The sequence below is a fragment of the Myotis yumanensis genome, unplaced genomic scaffold, assembly GCF_028538775.1.
Source record: "Myotis yumanensis isolate MYYU_CA2020_CCGP unplaced genomic scaffold, mMyoYum1.0.hap1 SCAF_11, whole genome shotgun sequence".
In the NCBI taxonomy this organism is placed as follows: Eukaryota; Metazoa; Chordata; class Mammalia; order Chiroptera; family Vespertilionidae; genus Myotis; species Myotis yumanensis.
Window position 1 is genome coordinate 35,682,335 of NW_027223762.1, and position 24,692 is coordinate 35,707,026.

Below are 24,692 nucleotides of genomic sequence, written 5' to 3' on the forward strand. Positions count from 1 at the left end.
TTATATGTATGCATACAAGTCCTTTGGTTGATCTCTTACCGCCCCTGCCACCTTCCCACTGAAGTTTGACAGTCTGATGCTTCTCTGTCTCTGTATTTATTTTTGTTCATCAGTTTATGTTGTTCATTATATTCCACAAATGAGTGAGATCATGTGATATTTATCTTTCTCTGATTGGCTTATTTCGCTTAGCATAATGTTCTCCAGATCCATCCATGCTGTTGAGAATGGTTAAGAGTCCTTTCTTTTTTACAGCAGTATAGTATTCCATTGTGTAGATGTACCACAGTTTTCTAATCTACTCATCTGCTGATGAGCATTTAAGCTGTTTCCAAATCTTAGCTATTGTAAATTGTGCTGCTATGAACATAGGGGTGAATATGTCCTTTCTGATTGGTGTTTCTGGTTTCTTAGGATATATTCCTAGAAGTGGGATTGCTGGGTCAAATGGGAGTTCCACTTTTAATTTTTTGATGAAACTCCATACTGTTTTTTTTACAGTGGCTGCACCAGCCTGCATTCCACCAGTAGTACATGAGGGTTCTTTTTTCTCCACATCCTCGCCAGCACTTGTCATTTGTTGATTTGTTGATGATAGCCATTCTGACAGGTGTGAGATGGTACCTCATTGTCATTTTGATTTGCATCTCTCAGATGTTTTCTTATGTCACTTGGCCTTCTGTATGTCCACTTCGAAAGGTGTCTATTTAAGTCCTTTGCTCATTTTTTGATTGGATTGTTTATCTTCTTTTTGTTAAGATGTATGAGTTCTCTATAAATTTTGGAGATTAGGCCCTTATCAGATATAACATTGGAAAATATGTTCTCCCATGCAGTGGGCTTTCTTGTTTTGTTGGTGGTTTCTTTTACTGTGCAGAAGCTTTTTATTTTGATGTAGTCCCATTTGTTTATTTTCTCCTTAGTTTCCATTGCCCTAGGAGTTGTATCGGTAAATATATTGCTACGACATACGTCTGATATTTTTTTTATTGACTTTTGGAAAGAGAGGAAGGGAGAGATGGAGAGAAACATCTCTGTGAGAGCAAACATCCATCAACCACTACCTGCACTATCGAGCCTGCAACCCCAGCATGTTTCCTGACCAGAAATCGAACTGGCAACCCTTTGGTGTATGGGATGACACCCAACCAACTGAGCCACACTGGCCAGAGCAAATTTTTGTTTATTTTTAAAAGAAGTATTCAGCCCTAGCTGGTTTGGCTCAGTGGCTAGAGCATCAACCTGCGGACTCAAGGGTCCTGGGTTCGATTCTAGTCAAGGGCACAAGCCCGGGTTGCGGGATCGATCCCCAGTGGGGGGGTGGGGGGGGACGTGCAGGAGATGGCTGATCAATGATTCTCTTTCATCATTGATGTTTCTATCTCTCTCTCCCTCTTTCTTCCTCTCTGAAATCAATAAAAATATATTTGGGGGAAAAAAAGTGTTCAGATACCTCTTATAATTCTTCTGACTCTTAGCTATACATGGCTTTTGTGTCAGATCACTTTGCGTGCAGTAACTTGGTGATAGTTGTTGTTGCTTGTGTTATAATTTGAGCACCAATAGCTTACTGGGCACCACACCAGAAACATCCCAGCCCTACGGACACAGTTTGATTGGCAGAAAACTAAATTCCCATAGAATGATAATGATTGCATAAAAGCAAAAAGAACCAAATTGACATTTTTATCAATAGTTAACCTGAAATAACCCTTGCTAGATAATGTAAAAGTAAAAGTCTAAGATTTTAGTTTCCCGGATACTACCTTTTAGGGTACTTAGCTTTGCTGATATAGTAATGAATAAACAAAAGTATATCTGCTAAGTGTGCTGCTACGGATATGAAGGGCCAACTAAGTTCATTTCATTTAACTTCAACACAACTCCTTTTGCTTACAGGCAAACCTCTTTTGCCTTTTTAATAGTGGTTGGAAGATACCTACATATGAACTCTTTTTTGTCCTGCCATCTCCTTACAAAAACAAAACCAAAAACCATTGCAGTGGTAGAACTGATGATATGTCTTGATAGACTTACAGCATTTTAAAGTTTCTAGGCCTAAGTTTCCTTAGTCATCTGTAAACAGTGATAATAGCACCAGCCCTACCTATTTAACAAGATGTTAGTTAAGATCAAATAAATAATGATCCCAAAGTAGTTCACTAAACAAATGGTAAAAATAGTCATTACTTTTAAGTGCTATTATATCAAATGCTATGAAAGCATCAGTATTTTTTTCTATAGTGTTTGGAATATATGGAAATAAAGAAAAAGATGTAAATGAAATTGAAAGCAATTATTTGTTTCATAGAATAATAGATTTCTGTGAAAATCTCACCTCTTCTTTCTCTGCAGTTTGCCAGGTGCAGTCAGTTGTCTCTTCAGAGGCGTTTTAGTAGTGGGTGTAGTGGTTAAGACTTGGACATTCTTAGCTGTGTAGTCCTGGGAAAATTGATGAACCTCAGTTTACTTATCTCTAAAATGTGAATAATGCTAGCCAACATATAAGCCTATGTAGTCAACACTACAAAAAGCATTAACATTTGTTTAGAACAGTGCTCAACACATGGTATGTTGTCATTATAGTTAGTTGTGCTATTATTGATCTGACTTAAGCAGCAGCTAGAATTATAGAAATCTATGATGTAAGAAATGTTTAACGATTTCAACTACAGGAAAAGATCTCAAGCAGTGTGATATCACATGGTCTTTCTAGTCCTATATATGAGAAATAGTCTTCAAGCTTTCATATTATTATTCTCTAAAGAAAAGAACTCTACATCTGATTAGGATTAGTGAGATTATGCAATTTTTATAGAGAACTGTATAGTAGGTATACCACACAAACCATGTGTTATCTATAATTGCTTATTGAAAAAGTTCCCTAAAACCAGATAAAGTATTTATTTGAAATGATAGTAATTTGAGGTGTTGATTCTTGCATTTTAACAATATTTGCTGAATTTTAGCTGAAACATTAGTTGATGTTACCTCTTTTCTTGCACTATATTATAGAAAGGTATGCCTTAACTGTATGCGATTGTTCAGCTTTAAATTTTAATGGTTAATTATGACTTTTCAACTTCAGAAAGTTTAAGACATTTTTATCACCCTGGAGCTAAAAAGCACTTTAAGAAATCACCTGCCTATCTTTCTGCTCTTAGGCAAGGCTGTACCTAAAACATCACAGAAAGCTATGGTAATTATCTATATGGTTTGTTTTTTGTGTTTTTTGAATCTGAAGAAAGAAGGTCCTGCAACTTGCCCTGAAGCAAGCTCAACACTACAAAAATAAGTATTTAATTATACTGGAAGCTATGAAGTTGGGGCATCAATATGAGGACCTATATACCTCATTACCCTCACGTTTCATACTCTTTTAGTTACCTGTGGGGGCCAATAACTTTTATTTTATTAAAACATATTTTTAGTGGTTTCAGAGAGGAATGAAGAGGGAGAGAGAGAGAGAAACATCCATGATGAGAGAGAATCATTGATTGGCTGCCTCCTGCATGCCCCCTACTGGGGGTCGAGCCTGCAATCTGGGCATGTGCCCTGACCCCCCGCAATCGAACCGTGACCTCCTGGTTTATAGGTTAATGCTCAACCACTGAGCCATGCTAGCTGGGCTGCGGGCCAATAACTCTTTAAAAAACATCTAATCTACTTGGTTCAAAAGCAAGTAAACATTTGTGAAAACTGTGATCCATGGCACTGGAACCTGGAAGTGCAGGAAAAGAAGTATGTATTCATTCTAACAATGGTATTTAATTGTACCCTTCAGATAGGTTTGGAGTAGGCCATATGAGCTGCTAAAATAATTACATAAAGAAGGAGATGAAACATTCTGCATGGCCCTATGTCTCCTTTAGAAACAAGCACATTCAAATTCAGGTATTATATGTATCAGATTAAAAGTTCTCATGTGGTAAGAATACAAAAGTGCTATTTCATCACATATAGGCGAAAACATTCTATCTATAACTTCTAAAAACTGAAGTATTTTTAAAATACTTTTTGTGTATTTTTTAAAAAAATTTTAAAGTCTTTTATTTTAAATTCAGTGTGAATAAGTATACGATCTTAAACCATAAATTCAGGTGTGTTTTTGTGTGTGTGTTTTTTTAGTTCAAATGATGTGAAACCTTTTGTTCTATTCAAAGGCCTCTATGTCTTTGAATTACAGTAACTTCTCCTTTGCTCGTTACCCTGTAACTAGTGAGAGACTGTTACAGAGTGACTGTAATGTATGTACTGTATTATAATACTTCCATAAATTAGGAAAGCCCTTTATGTTTTTCAAAGCCTTGTTGTCTCTCATATAAGGAGCCACAGTGTTAGAGTTCTGCTTTGTTTCAGAGAGGAAGGCCATCCTGCAGCATAAAGACTAGACAAGGTACACGCCACACACTGTCTCTCCCCTACAGCCTGGAAAGGATTTGGGGCAGAAGAGGTGGGACTTGACTTTTTGGTAGTGTCACACTGAAGCAGACTGGATAAGAAAGGTCAGCTGTTGTTTCTTTTATCCTCAAACTGCTGGAAGTTTAAGCAAAAGCAATTAACCATGCCATAACATTCAAACAAAAATATGTCAAAATGTAGTATTTACTGATGAGTTATAGGATGGGTAGGTTATTTTTACTTACTACTTAAAACTTGTATCTTTTCCAAATTTTCCTCAAAATGCTCTGCTTGTTTTTAATCAGAAAAACAGCCTTGGGTTATCAGTTTTTAGAAAGAGAAAAGTAAAAAGGAGCAGGCTAGGTCCATGGCAGGGCAGATCTGAGAGGCTAAAGACAAACGGGTACCAAGGCTTGTTATGCAAGAGAAAGAAAAAACAAAAACAGGCTTCTCTACAGAATGCTGGCTGTGGAGTATGCTTCTGTCATATGGTGGTACTTCTTTAGTGCACGGATCCAGTGCTGCATTGCTTTTTATGCCATCTCAGTTCTCATGATGTGGCTGTTGTGGAATTACTGCGTTTTACCACAACTTCATATTGTTTTTGTGCTTTTACTGTCTTCAAATTTGGGTGACACAACTGCAGTGTAACCGTCAGTGGAGGCTTCTCTTGAAGAACAGAAGGCTATGGAGAATATTTCATTCACTTCTATCAGCCGTCCTTGAACACAGCTAGATATGGTATATTCTTTCCCATCTGAGCAGTAAATCTTACACAGAAGTGCAAGTTCTGTTAGAAACTGTGCCCCCTGTTTAAATTTCCCAGAGACCCTGTTTTGAAGTCTGCTACAGTTGGTACTGATTTGATAGGAAATGCTTTTGTTTTTCCACTTCGAAGAACTGGATGAGATTCTGCCAATGTGATGACACATATTCGGTTGAAATGCTGTAGTATATAGTGGTCCTCACAGGGTTTTCCTTTGACGTCCACTTTCTACCAGCAAGTGAAGATATGATCCACAAGTGATGGCACCACGGACTCCATGGCCACCTGTTCGGTAGCTATGGTGACCTGGGGCACCGCTACCTATGCCCTCAGAGACCCAAGCACTTCCTCTCAATAGTTCTTATGTTAGTCATGTGTATCTCATAATTGGATGTCCCTTCTCCTTTTTGTAGTGATGGCAGTGGTGATATTTGAATTTTGAAGCCATAGGGAAGATACTTTAACCCTAGATTGTCTTAATGTATTCTGGTGTCCCTGAAAAATGTCATTTACCTTATGTTTTAAAAATGGTATAGTCTGTCTCTGGTGATAGATAAAGCAGATTTCCTATCTTTTATTTTATTTTTCTTTAATGTCATTTTAATACCAAATCTGTAGTGACTCTTTAAAGAATGTTAATACCAGATTTTTGTTTTTAATGGTTTGAGGATGGTATTTCAGCTGCATAGTATATAAAAACCCAGGTCTGTTTCCTGCAATTGCTGGTTAAGAAATGTTAAAGACCATCCGATTGTGTTTTATATTTGACTAGAGGCCCGATGCACGAAATTTGTGCAAGAGTAGGCCTTCCTTCTCCCGGCTGTTGGCACCAGCTTCCCTTTGTCACCCAGGACCCGGCAGGCACCTGGGACCCAGGCTTCCCTGGCAGCCCAGGCTTCATCCGGAAGGATGGGAGGGCGTCCGAAAGGATATCCAGTCTAATTAGCATAATATGCTTTTATTATTATAGATAATTTTCCAGAGTCTATATACACTATCTCTTGCAAAAATTCTTAGGTATAGTAGTTGTGATGTGACTTAAACCAAGATAATAATTTGTTAATCTTAGGGGTTTTATTTTGCTGTCTTTAGTAGATAATGGTGGCCATTGAAACAGTTAAAGGTATTTCTTTGCAACTTTACTACCAAGTTATAGAGAAATGACCACATTCTGTCACATCCAGATATTTTTTAAATGAGAATTCTTTAGCATGCCAAACCAAAGCAGTATATAACAATCTGTTCTGTAAGGTCCAAGAAGGAAGCTTTGAGCTCTTCATTGAGGCATTCCAACCATCACCTTACATGAAAGGTTCAGTAAAACTATATACACAACATTCATAAGGCAAGATTCAGTTACCTTTGCACTCAGCATCAGGCAACCAGAAGTGCTCCCAAACCAATGACAGGGTACAGGACTGGTAAAGGATCAACTCTGGGGACCATCTCTAAATGTAAAGGCTATATACTTTGCTGGATTTTTATAACCTATTTATTCAAGGGTGGAAAATAACTATAAAGTATTTATCTAATTTATAAATCCTAATATTTAATTTTAATAATGAAAGCCCATTTCTAACATTCATCTTTTTAACTAGCAAGCTGTTCATTTTACCAACAAACCCCATTTCTGATATTTACTGTGCAAATTAGCAATGTCTCAAGTGTTGATCACAATATGAAGAAAATAAGTGCTTGTGGTTACTGCCTCTAGAGCAGCGGTTCTCAACCTGTGGGTCGCGACCCCTTTGGCAGTTGAATGACCCTTTCACAGGGGTCGCCTAAGACCATCCTGCATATCAGATATTTACATTACGATTCATAACAGTAGCAACATTACAGTTATGAAGTAGCAACGAAAATCATTTTATGGTTGGGTTACAACATGAGGAACTGTATTTAAAGGGCCAGAAGGTTGAGAACCACTGCTCTAGAGGATAGCTGTCTGATACAGTGCTCCCCTCCATGTGGTTTCTCAGTTAGGACATTTGACTGCCCCTGAAGTTGAAGTTTAATTAAACTAACTTACGAATTCATACCTATCACACCATCTATTCTGGTTGAATTACAGACATCATAACAGGAATGTTGTTAAATACTTGAAAGAGAAGACATTATTATACATGTCACTTTTAAAAAATATATATATTTTATTGATTTCTTACAGAGAGGAAGGGAGAGAGATAAAGAGTCAGAAACATCGATCAGCTCCCTCCTGCACACCCCCTACTGGGGATGTGCCCGCAACCAAGGTACATGCCCTTGACCGGAATTGAACCTGGGACCTTTCAGTCCGCAGGCCGATGCTCTATCTACTGAGCCAAACCAGTCAGGGCTACATGTCACTTTTCACTGTGTTTTAAAACTTTTAAAAATGTGTTTCAAAATACATTTGATCAACAAATAAAAATACATGTAATCAGTTTAGTTATTCATTGGTGTTCTTCAGAGATTTGAGATCTGGCTTTTAAGTTTTTTGATACAATTCTTAGTAAATTTATTACTAGTATTTAGAACAGGGGTGGGCAAACTTTTTGACTTGAGGGCCACAATGGGTTCTTAAACTGGACCAGAGGGCCGGAACAAAAGCATGGATGGAGTGTTTGTGTGAACTAATATAAATTCAAAGTAAACATCATTACATAAAAGGGTACGGTCTCTTTTTTTTTTTTTAGTTTTATTCATTTCAAACGGGCCGGACCCGGCCCGCGGGCCGTAGTTTGCCCAGGGCTGATTTAGAATCATGTTTACCTGTCTGTTATTAAATGGCATAATTTGCTTAAACTAAATTTTATAATTTATAGACCTTTTTATTTTATAGAGTTTATATATTTGAATTTACAAGTAGATTGGTTAGTTTTACATTTTTTAACTAGAGACCAATAGAACCCATGCATTCATTCAACAATTACAGAGCACCTGCCACATGCAGGGAATTGTACTAAACTACAATATACCGATAATTCTCAAACTGTAGTATGCATTAGAATCATCTTGGGAGCTTGTTAGATCTTAAGTGAGATCCAGGACTCTGAATTTTAACAAATATCCTAGGTGTTATGGATGAAGAGGGTCCCAGTCCACATTCTGAGGAACATAGTCTAGGAGATAACTAATTAAGCAGACTAAACACTAACTTTGAAGAGGCTCACAGTCTAGTGGAGACAAACAAGGAAACAAAACTAATAATTGATGTCATATGGGGTGATGTGCAGGGAATTCTAACTCTGGTTGAGGAACTAGGGAGGCTTCTCAAAATATTAGATTTCTTATTTCAGTGGTTCTCAATGTGATGGGGAGGACATTTTTGCCCCCTAGGGAACATCTGGCAATGTCTGGAGACTTGATTATAAGGATTTGGTGGGAGAGGGTCAAGGTTTGCTACTGGCATCTAGTGGGTAGAGGCCAGGGATGTTGCTAAACATTCCATAATGCATAGGAAAGTCCCCCTGCAAAAAAAGAATTATTTGGTCCAAAATATCAATAGTTATTTCTGTGCTTGAGAAACCCTGTTTAATTATTTTCCCTTTATCTCCTTAATGTCTGTTGCTCCTCTCCCCCTACGCCCTGCACACACAGTTTTTAGAAATTGCACAAGTATTAAATTAGAATACATGATATTAAATGTGAACAGATGATTATTTTAAAATATTTAAACAATAAACAAATATATAAAGTAAAAAACTTCTCATATATAATTCTTCTAGATATTTTTTCATAAAATTACTTATAGTTTGAGGTGGGTAGGTTTCTGTTCTGTTTTTAAATGGGATCATACTTGATATACGGTTTTGTGCTTGCTTTTCTCACTGTACTGTGTGTAATTGCTGCATAATTTTCCATAGTATAGATGGATGTACCATAATGATTTAACCATTTTTCTGCTAATGGATGGTAAGGTTGTTTTCAGTTTACTTGATGGTGTTATAACTAGTACTTCATTGAGATTTATGCACATGTGCACTGTAGAGTCTCAGATTCTGGGATAGATTCCCAAAAGTGGAGTTGTTTAGTCAAAGGGGATATTTATTTTATTTTGATAGTTTTAATGATAAAGAAATATCCTCGTAATAGACTATAATTATTTCTGTTCCCACCAAAGTGATTGAAATGCCTATTTTCTATACCCTGACCAACACTAGATATTACTGGACTTTTTAATTGTCACTATGATTAGTGATAAAGAAGATGAAGAGTTTTCTGAGCTTCTAAGCAGTGGGGGAGAAATCACAGAAGAATATATACATAGATTTATCTACATAAAAATCAAAACCAATATATATGCATATATATTTAAAAATCATAGTAAGCCCTGGCCAGGTTGCTCAGTTGGTTGGAGCATTGTCCCTTACACCAAAAATATTTCGGGTTCATTTCCTGGTTGGGATGCAGATGGGAGGATGGGAGGCAACTGATCGATGTTTCTTTCTCACATTTATCTCTCTCTTTCTCTCCCTCCCTCCTCTTTTTCTCTCTCCCTTCTTCTCTCTCTAATAAATCAATGGAAACAAAAGCATTGAGGATTAACAACAACGAAAAGATGTTCATTGTAGCATGAGTTCTAAATGACAAATGTGAAGTGACTTAAATGTTCATTAATAGGGAATACTTTATGTAAGTTTGTGCTGTAACCATATTTCAGAATGATATGCAACTTCTAAAATTTAGGTTTACAGGGTTATAATTTTAAGCTTAAAAACATAAGATTTTACAAATAGTAAGCTATTTTTAAAAAACTAGAGAAAATATGTCAAATATTAGCAGTGGTTTCAGCTAGTGGGTAAAGTTTTAAGTTCTTTTTTATACTACCCTATGTATTTATAATTTTGTTTAATGATTTTTTCTTAAAAGAAAACAATATATCTCATTAAAAAAAGATGATCACCCTCATAGAGTTATGGGAGATGAAATCTAAGTGTGTATGAGCCTACAGAAAGGGCAACAGGTCCAAAGAGTATAGTCGTGGTCTGTTCACAGATGATGCTTGAATTTAGGAAAAGGTGGCATTGAAGATAGAAAATTGCTTTCCAGATTCTGGAGAGATTTAGCAGTTAGAGCAAACTTAGTTTGATGAGTCCTGGGATTGGGAGGCTTGATGGAATGTGGTACAATTCACCAAGAAGAAAACTAAGGGGAGAAACAGCACAAGGAATAGAGATGAGTTCAGTTTGGCTATGTTGAGTTAAGATAAATAGTGGGCACTGAATGCTTTGATCTGGAAGTCAGGAGTAGGTCTGTCTAGTTATGAAGATTTGGGAGTCATTATCAGCATACACATTCAAATCCTGGCCATGAAGGATATAACCCTCAGGTATCAGATCTTTAACAGATTATCTTATTTCCCTTAGAACATCTACTGAAAACTAATGGAAAATTCTGGTAGTGTAGTTCCTAGTTAAGGTTAAAAAAAAAAATACATATATATATATATATATATATATATATATATATATATATATTAGTATGAATAAGCTTTTAGGGTTTTAGGAGTAGGGGTTGATATAACTGCTCTTTAGCAACTTTGTAGTAGACTTAACTTGAGGGTGGGTCACTGTAGTAATTTTTTTTTTTATGGACAACTTACAACTGGTTTCGACCTTTGATTTGAATACTTTAACTTGTATTTTTATATATATCTGGAATTTCCCTCTATTTGAGACGGTTGCGGTTTTTTATTTGGATTTTTTAGGGAGATGTTAGATTTCATTCTAAAATCAATATATTTCTATAAATGTTTTTGAGTACATATTTAAACATATTTTTAACATTAATTCTTTCAGTTCACATTTGTGCTACCGGATTCTTCCATCCAACCATCTAAGTTGGTTATTTTAGCTGACATGTTTTCTAATTAAGTCTTTGTGGTTGAGAGAACTCCCTGTGACATGTCTGCTTTAGCAGTTAATTGCTCCATGGACTCCAAATTAAATTCTGTAGTATTCCAGTTTGGTCTGTTGATGAAGCAATGATCTTTTCAGCACGGCCTGAGAAATGCAGGGCTTGTGACAGCTCAAAGGACCAGCATCACAGTTTTGGAAAAGTTAGTTTGACTTTTAGATTGACTTAAAGTTTAAGTGTTATCACAAAGTTAAATGAGAGAATACCAGGCACATAATAGGCTCTCAATAAGTATTTTAAAGAATAAATAAAGCAAAATTATTGGCCTTGATACTGTGGTACGTACCAAGTTGTTGTTATTATTTTTTAGAAATAACAAGGTATTGGGCATCTTTAGGTTAAATTTGATTGAACAGTACCAGGAAACAAATATGATAACTTTCTGTTAAGGATGGTATAAAGTGTTTTTGCACTAGGGTCACAGGTTGGATTAAGAAACTTTTAAAAGGTCCCTTCTAACTCCACATTATCTTATTTGACCATTTTGGTTCTTGAGTCAATAGAAAAAATGGTTATTTACACAGATACTTGGGTGTGTTAGTTTTTTACTGTGAAATAATTCACATAGTCATAAAATAGAGGGTAAGATCTAATAACTAAGACTTTTAAACAATCTGGTCACATAACTTTATAATGCTGTTCAGAATTCTGTCTGCTTGTCACTTCATTTCTTGGTTGCCTTGATTCAGTTGTCCAGAATCAGAATTTAGAGTTCTAATGGACAAGAATGAACAGAATCAGGCATTAGACTGTGAGTCTCTAGACTGGCATGTGCTGCAAGCATTGATTTATCATTATCTGCTTATGGCAGCGCTAAGACATAGCATCTAAACAGACAAAACAAGAGAATGGTGTGGTTGCATTGGTGATCACAGGTTCACATTAAAGAATTCCAATAAAATAAATTCTCAAATAACCCTAATAAGTCACTAAGAATTGCTAAGTTGAAGAGGTTAGGTCAATGTGAGATAAGTGAACATTGTTTTGATGGCTATTTCTTTGATCAGAATGATTAGTTCTGTGCTTATAACATTCAGATGAAGAATTCTGCTTCTAACAATGTGATAGAATAGATAGTATGAATAACTCTCCTATTGGAAAACAGATAAAAGCTTGGGTAAAATAGGACCAAATGATCTTTATGAATGCACTCCTGAAATGATACAGATAGAATCAAAAGAATTTTTTTTTTTTAATCGAAAGCAGGAAGTCTATAAGATAAGCATTCATCATAGCTTTCCCACTGAGGGTTTCTACTGAATTAGCGATTTACTGCTCTTACCACTGCATGGAGATGTCAAAAAAGTCTAGCACCTCCCATTTCCCCAAGATGGAACGTCTAATAAGATCCCCTTGTTGCACAAAGCAGACACCCCTGTTTGGAAGAATAACAGGTCACAAATAGCCGAAGACACTCTTAAAAAATATTTTTTAAAATAGGCTTTTATTGATTTTTAGAAAGAGAGGAAGGGAAAGGGATAGAGATAAACTTCGATCAGCTACCTCCTACACGCCACCAACTGGGGATCAAGCCCACAACCCAGGCGTGTACCCTGATCCGAATGGAACCAGTGACCTCTTGGTTCATGGGTCGATGCTCAGCCACTGAGCCACACCGGCCAGGCCAAAGACTCTTGAAATATGAAAATAAGGAGAGGAATCATGAGAATGTAGTTATTCATGTTATAATCAGTTAATTCCTTATTAGTTATTATAAAATCTTTATTTTATGCTATACAGAGGAAACATCTATTGCTTGTATTGTAAACACTTGAATAACAGTGAGAATATATTGAGGTGGAAAATTTATTTTAGGTCTAGCAAGAATGTAGGGGGGGGTCCATGCATAAATTTTAATAACTACATTGCTACATTACTGTAGTAACTACTTAACTAGAGACATTACTTTAAAACAAACATCCTGCATGGCTTTCTGCATTTGTTTTCCTCATTTCAACATTGCTGATTCTGGATAGACTATTTGTAATATTAGTGTAATAAACCATGTTAAATGGCTCATAAATATTTATAGTAAATATTATTCATTAAGCACCTACTTTGTGCTAAATGCTCATATGTTGTCCCAAGGATTTTTATAGGATATACTTCTAGGATGGGAATTACTGAGTTGTAAGGTATATGTGTTCAACTTTACAAGGTAATGTCAAATTACCCTCCAAAGTGCCTGATCAATTGAAATTCTCTCCTGCAGTGTAAGAGAGTTTGCATTGTTCTTATTAACACTTGGTATCGTCCAACATTTAAAAATATTTACCAATCTGGGAGTATGAAACTGAGGTTCAGATACATGAAGAAATATGCCAAAGGTAAAACAGTGAATAAGTGCTGGTGCCACATACAGTAGGCTGGATTTCAAAGAAATGGAAATATATATTGGTTGATTCTTTTTTATAACAATGAGAATAGTTATTAAAAATGGGAGCGAGATTTCTTAAGTATAATAATGTTACATAAGAACTTCCTTAGGGCGAACTATTTCTGAAAGTGTGATTTTATTTATTTTATTTTTAATTTATTGATTTGAGAGAGAGAAGCATCAATTTGTTGTTCCACTTACTTATGCATTTATTGGTTGATTCTTGTATGTACTTTGACTGGTGATTGAAGCCAAAACCTTGGCATATCAGGATGATGCTCTAACCAACCGAGTTATCTGGCCATGGCCTGAAAGTGTGATTTTGGATTTAATTAGATCAGAATCACCTGGTAATAGTGCGTTTTTTGGGGGGTTAGAGGTGATGGTAGTGAGGAGCGGAAGTACTTAATACTAGTACTTTTAGAAAACGCAGGACTCATCTCTAGATTTACTAATTTAGGATCTCTAGGAATGGGAGATAGGCATCAGAATTTTTAACAAGCTCTTCTAGTTTTATTTTTTGTTTTTTAATAAACCCTAGAGTTTAAGAACTGCTTTAGGGATTTTGAAAGTAATTCCCAAAATACTGCCTGATTTACTAATACACGTATAAACATGGGACCAGAGGCAGAAACTTAAACCTACACATATGTAATCACTCCTTATTGACTTTTGTCGTCTAACTTCCTTTCTCTAAGAATTTATCTTACTATTTTTCTCTTATTATTGTCCTCTTGTCTAATCTGCATGCGATATGTTAGAATTAGGACTCTGACATCAATAACGGTAATTCTCTCTAAACTTTCTCTGCCTGGCTGGCCCTTACTCCTTTAAAGAGGACTATGGGATGTAAAAGATATGCTCATATAGCAATGCAATCAGTTAATTCATTCTTTATAAAACTGTTGATAGCAATTATACCAGTCTTGGGTGGGTAAAGATTTGGACTCAATGGTTATAAATAGTGTAGATTTGTGGAGCTGGGGTTAGAGCTGTGAAAGATCCTCATGTTCTTCTCATTACTATCCCTTCTCAAGTCTATTTTCTATGCGATAACTAATTTTAAGGAGGAAAACAATGTCTGAGCTAGCTGAAGAATTAGTAGAAACACCATTCAGACCCCCTTTCCCAAAGACACAGACTTTAATGAGATCCTGTGATAATTTCAGGAATGGATATTGTAGACTCAAAAGAACTGTATACTGCTTACCTGCCCAAATCTTATAAGCACTGTTTGTGTTATTGCTGAGCAAATTTTTGCTTTTAATTAAGTAGTATAGCTAATTGTGTTTAGAATTTGATAATTTTATTTCCTGTGGGTTTTTTTCAGACACACCAATTACCAAATACCTAAAAGTTCCGTAAGTTCAGCAGAAAACTGTTCTGCATAACTTTTATCTAAAAAATGAAGTAAACAGAATGTTAATCACCTAGACTCTAGATTTTTCAGGAATCATCCTTAAATTGGGCTTTCAAAATTATGTGCATTTCCAAGTTATCTTACATTTTATAGTTTTATTATCCTATATATTAAAAGCCTAGATCAGTGGTTCTCAGCCTTCTGGCCCTTTAAATACAGTTCCTCATGTTGTGACCCAACCATAAAATGATTTTCGTTGCTACTTCATAACTGTAATGTTGCTACTGTTATGAATCGTAATGTAAATATCTGATATGCAGGATGGTCTTAGGCGACCCCTGTGAAAGGGTCGTTCGACTGCCAAAGGGGTCGCGACCCACAGGTTGAGAATGGCTGGCCTAAATGGTGTCGCGTGACATCGTCACAAGATGGTCACCACAAGATGGCCGGCAGGGGAGGCAGTTGGGGGCGAATAGGCCAGCAGGGGAGGGCAGTTGGGGGTGACCAGGCCGTCAGGGGAGGGCAGTTGGGGATGATCAGCCCGGCAGGGGAGCGGTTAGGGGGCAATCAGGCTGGCAGGCAGGCAAGCGGTTAGAAGCCAGCAGTCCTGCATTGTGAGAGGGTGCAGGCCGGGCTGAGGGACATCCCCCTACCCATGCACAAATTTCGTACACCGGGCCTCTAGTTTGGTTATAAAATTAGATAATTACTATTAAGGGATCAATGTCAGAATTTATGAAACAGATGTTTAACAAAATCTGAAAATAATATGTGGCACTTTGTATGTTATGCTTTCAAAAGAGGTTTTAAGTCGTATATTATATGTAGAAGTTGTTAGCTATTCAAAAGGTACAATAAGAGATTATTGTTCATATCAGTGTAATCAGTTGATACTCCCTGATTATACTTTTTCATTTTGCACATTGTCAGAACCTTGGACCTTAATCTTATTCTTTGATTGATAATAGGGACCAGGGAAAGATCACTTGTATTGTTTGGGATAGTCACATCTGTTCAACTTGATTCAGTTGAGGGTATTTGCATATTCTTAAGTATTTCTTCTGAGAGAACCTAAATCCTTCTCAAGTGCTTGATGCTTTTTGAAATTCATTCATAAGGTATCTACATGCACTAATAGTTCTGTATAATATTGCTGTGCATAATCTGACAGATAAGACCACATTTTAAAACAAGGTATTCTTTAGGGATGTTACATTACATTTTTTACTTGTTCTGCTGGTAGAAGTGTCAAAAATTTTTAAAAGGCTGTTTCAGTGTTTTGATTAAATTATTATATCCCAATTTTAGACAAGTGTGTCAATCATAGGACAAATAAAGATTTATTAAATAATTCAAATGGTAATGGTAGTTTTTCCTGCATTGGTTGGAAAATTAAGTAATTTTATAGAAAACCAATGTAGAGCTTGAATGGATTTGTTTAATCTCCTTATTTTATAGGGAAGGTTACTGAGGCTCAAGATCATGTAGTTTGGAAATTAAGCCTTATTTTAGGTCTGAACTCTTAGACCAGTAAACTCTACGAAATGCTAGTTTAGGACTTCTGGTTACATTAATGATGGTATGACCCCTGATTTACATTATTTACAAATTGTCCTAAAATTTCCCATATGATATTAACCAGTGCCACACCAATAAAATTAATTAAAAAAATAAAATTTTCCTTTGCCATTAGAACACATAATCAGGGATTATTATGTTTTATTTCATTATAGCATTTCTCCAGAATTGACACCTTGTCTTTTTCATACTTAATACCCAATCATTATTTTGCTGTCCTGTTATCATTATTCTATAAAGGATAATTTTGAAATAAGATAGTTTATTAATGGAATGTTAAATACCTTTGATAGCAAATAGGTTTCATTTTGTGTTCTATTTTTGATGAATTGGCAATTGCTACGTGGAGAAGAATTTTTATATCTTCTGGGTTTGCTTAGCAGTGTCTGCCACTGGCATAGGATTGGAGAAACCAACTGTTTCTTCCTTGATATATGTGATCTTAGGAAAGAGAGAGAACTATAGACTAGAGTGATTAGAAAAGGCCCCAGGAAAAAATAAGGCTCAAAGTATGGGATAGAATTCAGTATTTATAGGCAGAATGAGGTAGAATGTTACCAAGGCTGGGTGTTTCCTTAAAAAGTATAGGCATTCAGAAAGGTTAATTAGGTTAATGTAACCTAATATCATTACTTTTACGTTGTAATGTAGATAGGTTATATTAAGTATAATCAAAGGAAGGAAAACAATTATTGAGAACTTTGATACCTGCCCCTGTGCTTTTTACAGGGGCCCTGGAGACTTTCTGTTCTAGTTTCCTTTCCTGAGTTATTGAGGGTTGTTAAGTCTTCCCCTATTTTTGCCTGTGTCAGCTCTCTCCAATTTTATATCTGCCTTACATATGTAAAAGTTGTGATAAACTCATTACAATTTTATTTCATTATTATGTTATAGAAATTCATTGGAGAAGGAAGTCTCAATTGTTGTTTAATCATATTATTAAAATTGTATTTTAAAATATTTGTTATAAAATAAATGACTCTAAATAACATAATTATTTTTTATCTTCCAGGAATCTCCTTCTGGTCGAAGGAAAGCTCTTGCTACTAGCAGCATCAACATGAAACAGTATGCAAGCCCTATGCCAACTCAGACTGATGTCAAGTTAAAATTCAAGCCATTATCTAAAAAAGTTGTATCTGCCACTCTCCAGTTTTCATTATCTTGCATTTTCCTCCGGGAAGGAAAAGCCACGTAAGTTTATTTTGTCCAAAAATCTGCTTCAGAGTGTGTTTTAAAACACTGTAGGTTTATAGCTTTGGACTCAGGATATTGGCAACAGTTGAGAACATCCTACCACATACCAATCATTCTTGCCATTCTTTGTTTCAGAGGCTGAATTAAATGAACTCCTTGTTATTTATAGCCTCTTATGACTCTAGAGAATGAACAATAATATAAAAGTGATTACAGAAAGTTTCAAATTTTATATTATAATTGTATATCATAGTATATCATACATTTTTTTTTTATATATATATTTTAGTGTCTTCGGTGTAAGTGGTTGTCCTCTGAAATACAGACAGTTCAATTTGTGGAGCTGTTTGGTTCAGCTGAGATATGAGAGGAACCCAGAATGAAAAGTTTAGGATAAGAGTAATGAAAGAATTAAAGGAACCTTTGCCAGTTCATGTTTTTTGGCTCAGCCTTCCAAAAACTGTATAGCAAGGTGTACAGGTAGACACACTTTGTTATAATCACTATACTTTTCAAAAATCACTTCTAAAGCTCTGACTAGGCATTGCACGAAGATAATTTCTATACCCAGTTCTAGTCTCCTAAAAGACTTAACATTATAGCTGGATAAAATGAGGTGAACATACCTAAAACAGGTAAAAAAAAAAAAAAAAGTAACATTCACTCTAGTTAAGTCATGGGGTAAGTTCATGTTTTGGGTATAGTGAAACCGTTAGTACCTATTTGGAGTGAAGATGGAAATGTAAATTTTACACCTTGACTTAAAAGGTGAGGGGGAAAAGGCACGTATAAACATTACAATCCAATCTGAATCACACTTCTGAATGTGTTTGACCTAGTGAAATGTGGTTACTATAATTGGTCATGTCTACTTAACTGATTAGACTGAATACTCTGCGTCAGATGAGATGTTTGGCACTCATCTACAGGGCACAAGTGACTTGGTAGATAACATAAGCCTCTTCTCTGGAAAGTTTGCTTCTAAGTGAGTGTTGTACAGAGTGCAGAATGGAAGCATTGGTCTTTCATATCAAGACCTTAAATTGTAGACTTAAATATTGAGAAATTAAAAATAAAGACCTTACCCTGAAATCCAGGCCAAAAAGAAAGGTAAGGAAATAGAGAAAGAAGAGAGAAAACAGAATCAGAGAAGATCCTTTGAAGGTTGACTCCTTTCCAGTGGGCCGAGCAGTAAGTGAGTCAGTACCATTTACAGAAATATAGGTGAGAGGAAATTCAGTCAAACCAAGTATCTCAGTTTGAGTGAAGCATTCTCTCAAACACCCTAAATTCCCTCTTTCCTCCTTACCTTTCCCAAAGAAAAATGTTCAGAGTTAAAATATGAGGAAATTAAATAGGTAAAATTAAGCAAATTAGCATTTTAAGAATAATATATCTTGAAATGATCCCCATTGATAGGTAAGCAACTTGTAAGTCATTCATATAATGTAACATAACTTTTTTTGTTCATGCAGACTTTGTGTTACTAACTTATTTTAAAATGGGGAAATTATTTTAATTCTAAGCTTATATGAGATAAAATGCAAAGAATTTCAAAAATCCAGTTTAGTCTGCAAAGTCATGATATTTAGAAAAATGAATATTTACAAAAGAGATTTTAGTGTGTGTGTTTTTTTATTGTATTGTGCTAAAAACATGAGAAACTGTTTTAATTTGGCTTTCTGAGTTTTGAGGAAGTATACCTGATTGAAATTTAGTTTGTATATGACATATTAGGAATATGTTTCATTCACTGTAGTTTGTTTGAAATTTAAGATGAAAATGATAGATCAGGAAAACTTAAATTTTTTATGTTTACAGTATTTAATTTTAATTTTTCTTTTTATTTCTATTCTAATGTAAATTTCATAAATTTATATTTTAAATACTTCAATATAAAAACATTTATCAACTATATGGTCCAACTTATAATCAATCCAGGTCATTTTCTATCTTGTAATTCTTTTTTTTTTTTTTTTTTTAATACATTTTATTGATTTTTTACAGAGAGGAAGCGGGAGGGATAGAGAGTTAGAAACATCAATGAAAGAGAAACATCAATCAGCTGCCTCCTGCACACCCCCCACTGGGGATGTGCCCGCAACCAAGGCACATGCCCTTGACCGGAATCCAACCTGGGACCCCTAAGTCCACAGGCCGACGCTCCATCTACTGAGCCAAACCGGTCAGGGCTCTATCTTGTAATTCTTAAAACGACTAGACTTTGTCTTAAGGTGCTTTTTATATTACATTAATTCTTTAACTTTTGAACAAGTGTAGCCTCTTTCAGAAAAATGCACCGTTAAACAAGATTTAAATATAATTTACAGGGCTTTATTCTACTTCTTTTTCTTCTAGTTTACAAAACCAAAAGGGTTCATGGACTTCAGAATAAGAATTTCTATTTTAATTCCTTATGAAAATTTAAATATTTTAAAGTCTAGATCTCATCTGATTTGCCAATTATCTCCTTGTTTTATGAAACAAGTTTTTGTTTGCAGACTTCATGGTTAGGAAACCCTACTTTAATCCCATAGAGAAAATTTTAGTCTTCCATATGTCTGCAGCACAGAATTAATGTAACTCCTAACCAGTTAGTTTTTAATCCTGTTTCCTTTTTACTAATTAAACATGTTGTTTAAAAATTAATAAATGAGTGTTTAGAGTTTTCAATAGTATTATATAGCTTTAAGAAGAATTATTAATGTACAAAAAAAGGAGTATATTAATATTTTCTTAAGCATCAGTTCTTTTTCAAGTAATGTCATTTAATGAACTATGTATTATATTATAAATCATTGATGTAGGGATGAAGACATGCAAAGTTTGGCTAGTTTGATGAGTATGAAGCAGGCTGATATTGGGAATTTAGATGACTTTGAAGAAGATAATGAAGAAGATGATGAGAACCGAGTGGACCAAGAGGAAAAGGCAGCAAAAATTACAGGTTGGTTTTATTAAGCTGTAAGTTTATCTTTTTTTTTTTTTTTTTTTTGTAAAGTTGAAAGCTTATTCTTATTTCCCAGGAAACACAGTTTCACTAACAAGGCATTTTTTCTTCCTTAAGCCTTTATAATCTAACTAGAGGCCCAATGCATTAAATTGGTGCAAGAGTAGGCCTTCCTTCCCCTGGCTGCTGGCACAGGCTTCCCTCCAGCACCCGGGATCCGGGCTTCCCTCGCAAAGGGAGACCCTGCCCACCTGCTGCAGCCCACCGATCGGTGACGTGGGCCTCCCTTTTTGGGGCAATCGTGGAGCCCCCTGATTGATTGCCCCGCTAGTTGGTGGCCTGGGCCTCCCTCTGCAGGGCGATCATGGGGCGATGGCTGGGTCCCTGACCAATCGCATTACACCTGCCTTGGCTGGCCTGGCACCAGTGGGTGTCATAGCGTGGTCATCCGCATGGTCATCTGGAAGGTTGTTCCGCTGTTCAGTCGTTCAGTCAATTTGCATATTATGCTTTTATTATATAGGATATTCCATTTAGCTCTCTGAAAACTTAGTATGTTGCTGGTAATAACAAATTTCAGCAGTTTAAGATCATGTCCAAGTTTAGTTAAGAATACATAGAACTGCTGTAACCGGTTTGGCTCAGTGGATAGAGCGTCGGCCTGTGGACTGAAAGGTCCCAGGTTCGATTCCGGTCAAGGGCATGTATCTTGGTTGTGGGCACATCCCCAGTAGGGGGTGTGCAGGAGGCAGCTGATCGATGTTTCTCTCTCATCGATGTTTCTAACTCTCTATCTCTCTCCCTTCCTCTTTGTAAAAAATCAATAAGATATTTTAAAAAAAAAGAATACGTAGAACTTTACTAGAACTACTAATTATAATATAAAGTAGCCTGAACATGTTCATACTTATTTTGTCAATGTACGAATGAATCCTTTATAACAGTGGTTCTCTCAACCTTCTGGCCCTTTAAATACAGTTCCTCATGTTGTGACCCAACCATAAAATTATTTTCGTTGCTACTTCATAACTGTAATGTTGCTACTGTTATGAATCGTAATGTAAACATCTGATATGCAGGATGGTCTTAGGCGACCCCTGTGAAAGGGTCGTTCGACTGCCAAAGGGGTCGCGACCCACAGGTTGAGAACCGCTGCTTTATAAATAAAGAAATGAGAATTTGCATTAGCTACCTTCTCCTAGTACATGGATGTTTTATCTTATATCTAGAAGCTTCCATGCAATTATTCATTATAGTTGGTTTGATCAAACTACTAAAATGTTAAGTGATTAGAACTTCTTTGTATTAATTGGTCAATAAGTACTTATTGGCAATCTGGCTATCACACTTAAGGAATTGATGATATGCCTTTATTATTGGAGTGAAAATAAAGCACTAAATATATATACATCAGGCAAAATTTCAAGACAAGAATGATTAAATAAGGCATACTGATCAATTACAACACCTCCTCTAGCCTCTTCTGGCTATTATTTTTATTTCAATAACATTTTGGGGTTTCCTCCTCCACCACCCCCAATAATTAATGCTGACATTTGCATTATGTTTAAATGATGTCAGCACCAATTATATAATTATTTTTAAAATGCCATGTCTTTCCTGTCTTTGAGATCTCTGTTTTATTTGGCTAGCTGGAGTACTTCAAGTTGGTGTTCTTCTGCTACCACCACCAGTGACCTTCTGCCTGTCCTTCAAATTTTAATTCTGTTGCCACATAGTCTGAGAAGCCTTTCATGCCAACTCCCCACTTAAGCTTGACCAATCCATCCTTATGTTAATACTATACCATTTACAAATGCAGGCATTTTTTTTATAGCATGAGTTTTTATAATTCTAGTGGGATATAATTTAATCTTTTAATTGGAGGATACAGTTCTTCTTTGTTAATGGCTTTTAGTTAAAACTAAATATCAGTTAGACATTAGTACCATAAGTAGGAATAAAATACCCACACATTTACATAGCTGTTTTGAGGTATATTGTATTGTTTTAATCATAATAATAGGAAAAATTAGTTATAACAGTATATTACAAGTTCTGTGCTGATTGAAAGGAAAAGAAAGAACATTATATTTTAGGTAAATACAGATTTAATGAAGGCATTCAATAATAATTAGATTTTATAGTTCATTGTCTTAGTTCATTTGGCCTGCTGTAACAAAATACAATAGATTGGATAGCCTATAAACAGGAGAAATGTATTTCTCACAATTCTGGTGGCTGGAAGTCTGAAAGGGTGCTCGCATGTTCTTATGAGATCCCTCTTCTGGGTCACAGACTCCTTATTGTATTCCTCATATTGTGGAAATGGGCAGGATTGTTCTTTTGGGCCTTTTCTATAAGAGCATTAATGTCATTCATAAGGGCTCCATTGTCATGACCTAATCACACCGTCCAAAGCCCCCATCTCCTAATACTATCACATTGGGAATTAGGATTTCAACATATGAATTTTGGGAGACACAGACATTCATACCATAGCAACCATTATTTCTTAAACATACATATATACCTTATTTTTTAAAATACATTTTATTGATTTTTTTACAGAGAGGAAGGGAGAGGGATAGAGAGTTAGAAACATCGATGAGAGAGAAACATTGATCTGCTGCCTCCTGCACACCCCCTAGTGGGGATGTGCCTGCAACCAAGGTACATGCCCCTGACCAGAATCGAACCTGGGACCCTTGAGTCCACAGGCCGATGCTCTATCCACTGAGCAAAACCGGTTAGGGCATACCTTATTTTTTAAAATTTCTTTTCTTCATTGATTAAGGTATTACATATGTGTCCTTATCCCCCCATTGCCCCCCCCACCCCACCCCCCACATGTGCCCTCAACCCCCTAGTGCAGTGATGGCGAACCTTTTGAGCTCGGCGTGTCAGCATTTTGAAAAACCCTAACTTAACTCTGGTGCCGTGTCACATATAGAAATTTTTTGATATTTGCAACGATAGTAAAACAAAGACATATTTTTGATATTTATTTTATATATTTAAATGCCATTTAACAAAGAAAAATCAATCAAAAAAATGAGTTTGCGTGTCACCTCTGACATTCGTGTCATAGGTTCGCCATCACTGCCATAGTGTCTGTGTCCATTGGTTAGGCTTATATGCATACATACAAGTCCTTTGGTTAATCTCTCCCCTTTCCCCCCATCCTCCCCTGCCTTCCCTCTGAGGTTTGACGGTCTGATTGATGCTTCTCTGTCTCTGGATCTGTTTTTGTTCATCAGTTTATGTTGTTCATTATATTCCATAAATGAGTGAGATCATGTGATATTTATCTTTCTCCAACTGACTTATTTCACTTAGCATAATGCTCTCCAGGTCCATCCATGCTGTTGCAAATGGTAGGAGTTCCTTCCTTTTACAGCAGCGTAGTATTCCATTGTGTAGATGTACCACAGTCTTTTAATCCACTCATCTGCTGATGGGCACTTAGGCTGTTTCCAAATCTTAGCTATTGTAAATTGTGCTGCTATGAACATAGGTGTGCATATATCCTTTCTAATTGGTGGTTCTAGTTTTGGGAAACCATAAAAATCTTAGAGGAATCCATACGTGTCAAAATCTCAGACATATGCCGTAGCAATATCTTCACCGATACAGCTCCTAGGGCAATGGAAACTAGGGACTAGTTTATTTTTTATTTCAAAATAAAAAGCTTCTGCACAGCAAAAGAAACCATCAACAAAACAACAAGAAAGCCCACTTCATGGGAGAACATATTTGCCAATGTTATCTCTGATAAGGGTTTAATCTCCAACATTTACCGGGAACTCATACAACTTAACAAAAGGAAGAAGATAAACCGATCAAAAAATGGCAGTGCCCCTAAATATACCTTATTTTTTAAAGGATTTTAAATAGTCTAAAATTCTTCAGTCCTTGTGATGATTCAATATTTCTTTGGAATGTTACTAATATTTATACAGTATATTTCTTTTCCCTATTTTATGAAATACTATGTTGTAATCCTTTTTTCATCTCTAGCTTCTAGCACATTGTCTAGAACATATTGAGAATTTAATATATGTTTTTTTTTAAATTTTTTTTAATTAAATCTTTATTGTTTAGATTATTACATTTGTTCCTCTTTTTTTCCCCCCCATAACTCCCCTCCTTCCAGCTCCCACCC

General features: G+C 35.8%; 1 protein-coding gene and 1 pseudogene across 8 annotated transcripts in view; one reads left to right on the forward strand and one right to left on the reverse strand.

The window, feature by feature from the left end:
* Positions 1–24,692, forward strand: part of EHBP1 (EH domain binding protein 1) — a 310,727-nt gene that overhangs the window by 84,112 nt on the left and 201,923 nt on the right. For 7 of the 8 annotated variants that reach the window (XM_070429315.1, XM_070429313.1, XM_070429318.1 and 4 more), the window contains exons 6-7: positions 17,393–17,574; positions 20,385–20,524. In XM_070429315.1, the coding sequence (XP_070285416.1) occupies positions 17,393–17,574; positions 20,385–20,524 (322 nt within the window). Of the gene's footprint in view, positions 1–17,392; positions 17,575–17,966; positions 18,769–20,384; positions 20,525–24,692 lie in introns of those variants that run through there. The other variant, XM_070429320.1, reaches the window with a different exon arrangement.
* LOC139019571 (protein Abitram pseudogene) lies at positions 4,952–6,542 on the reverse strand (annotated as a pseudogene).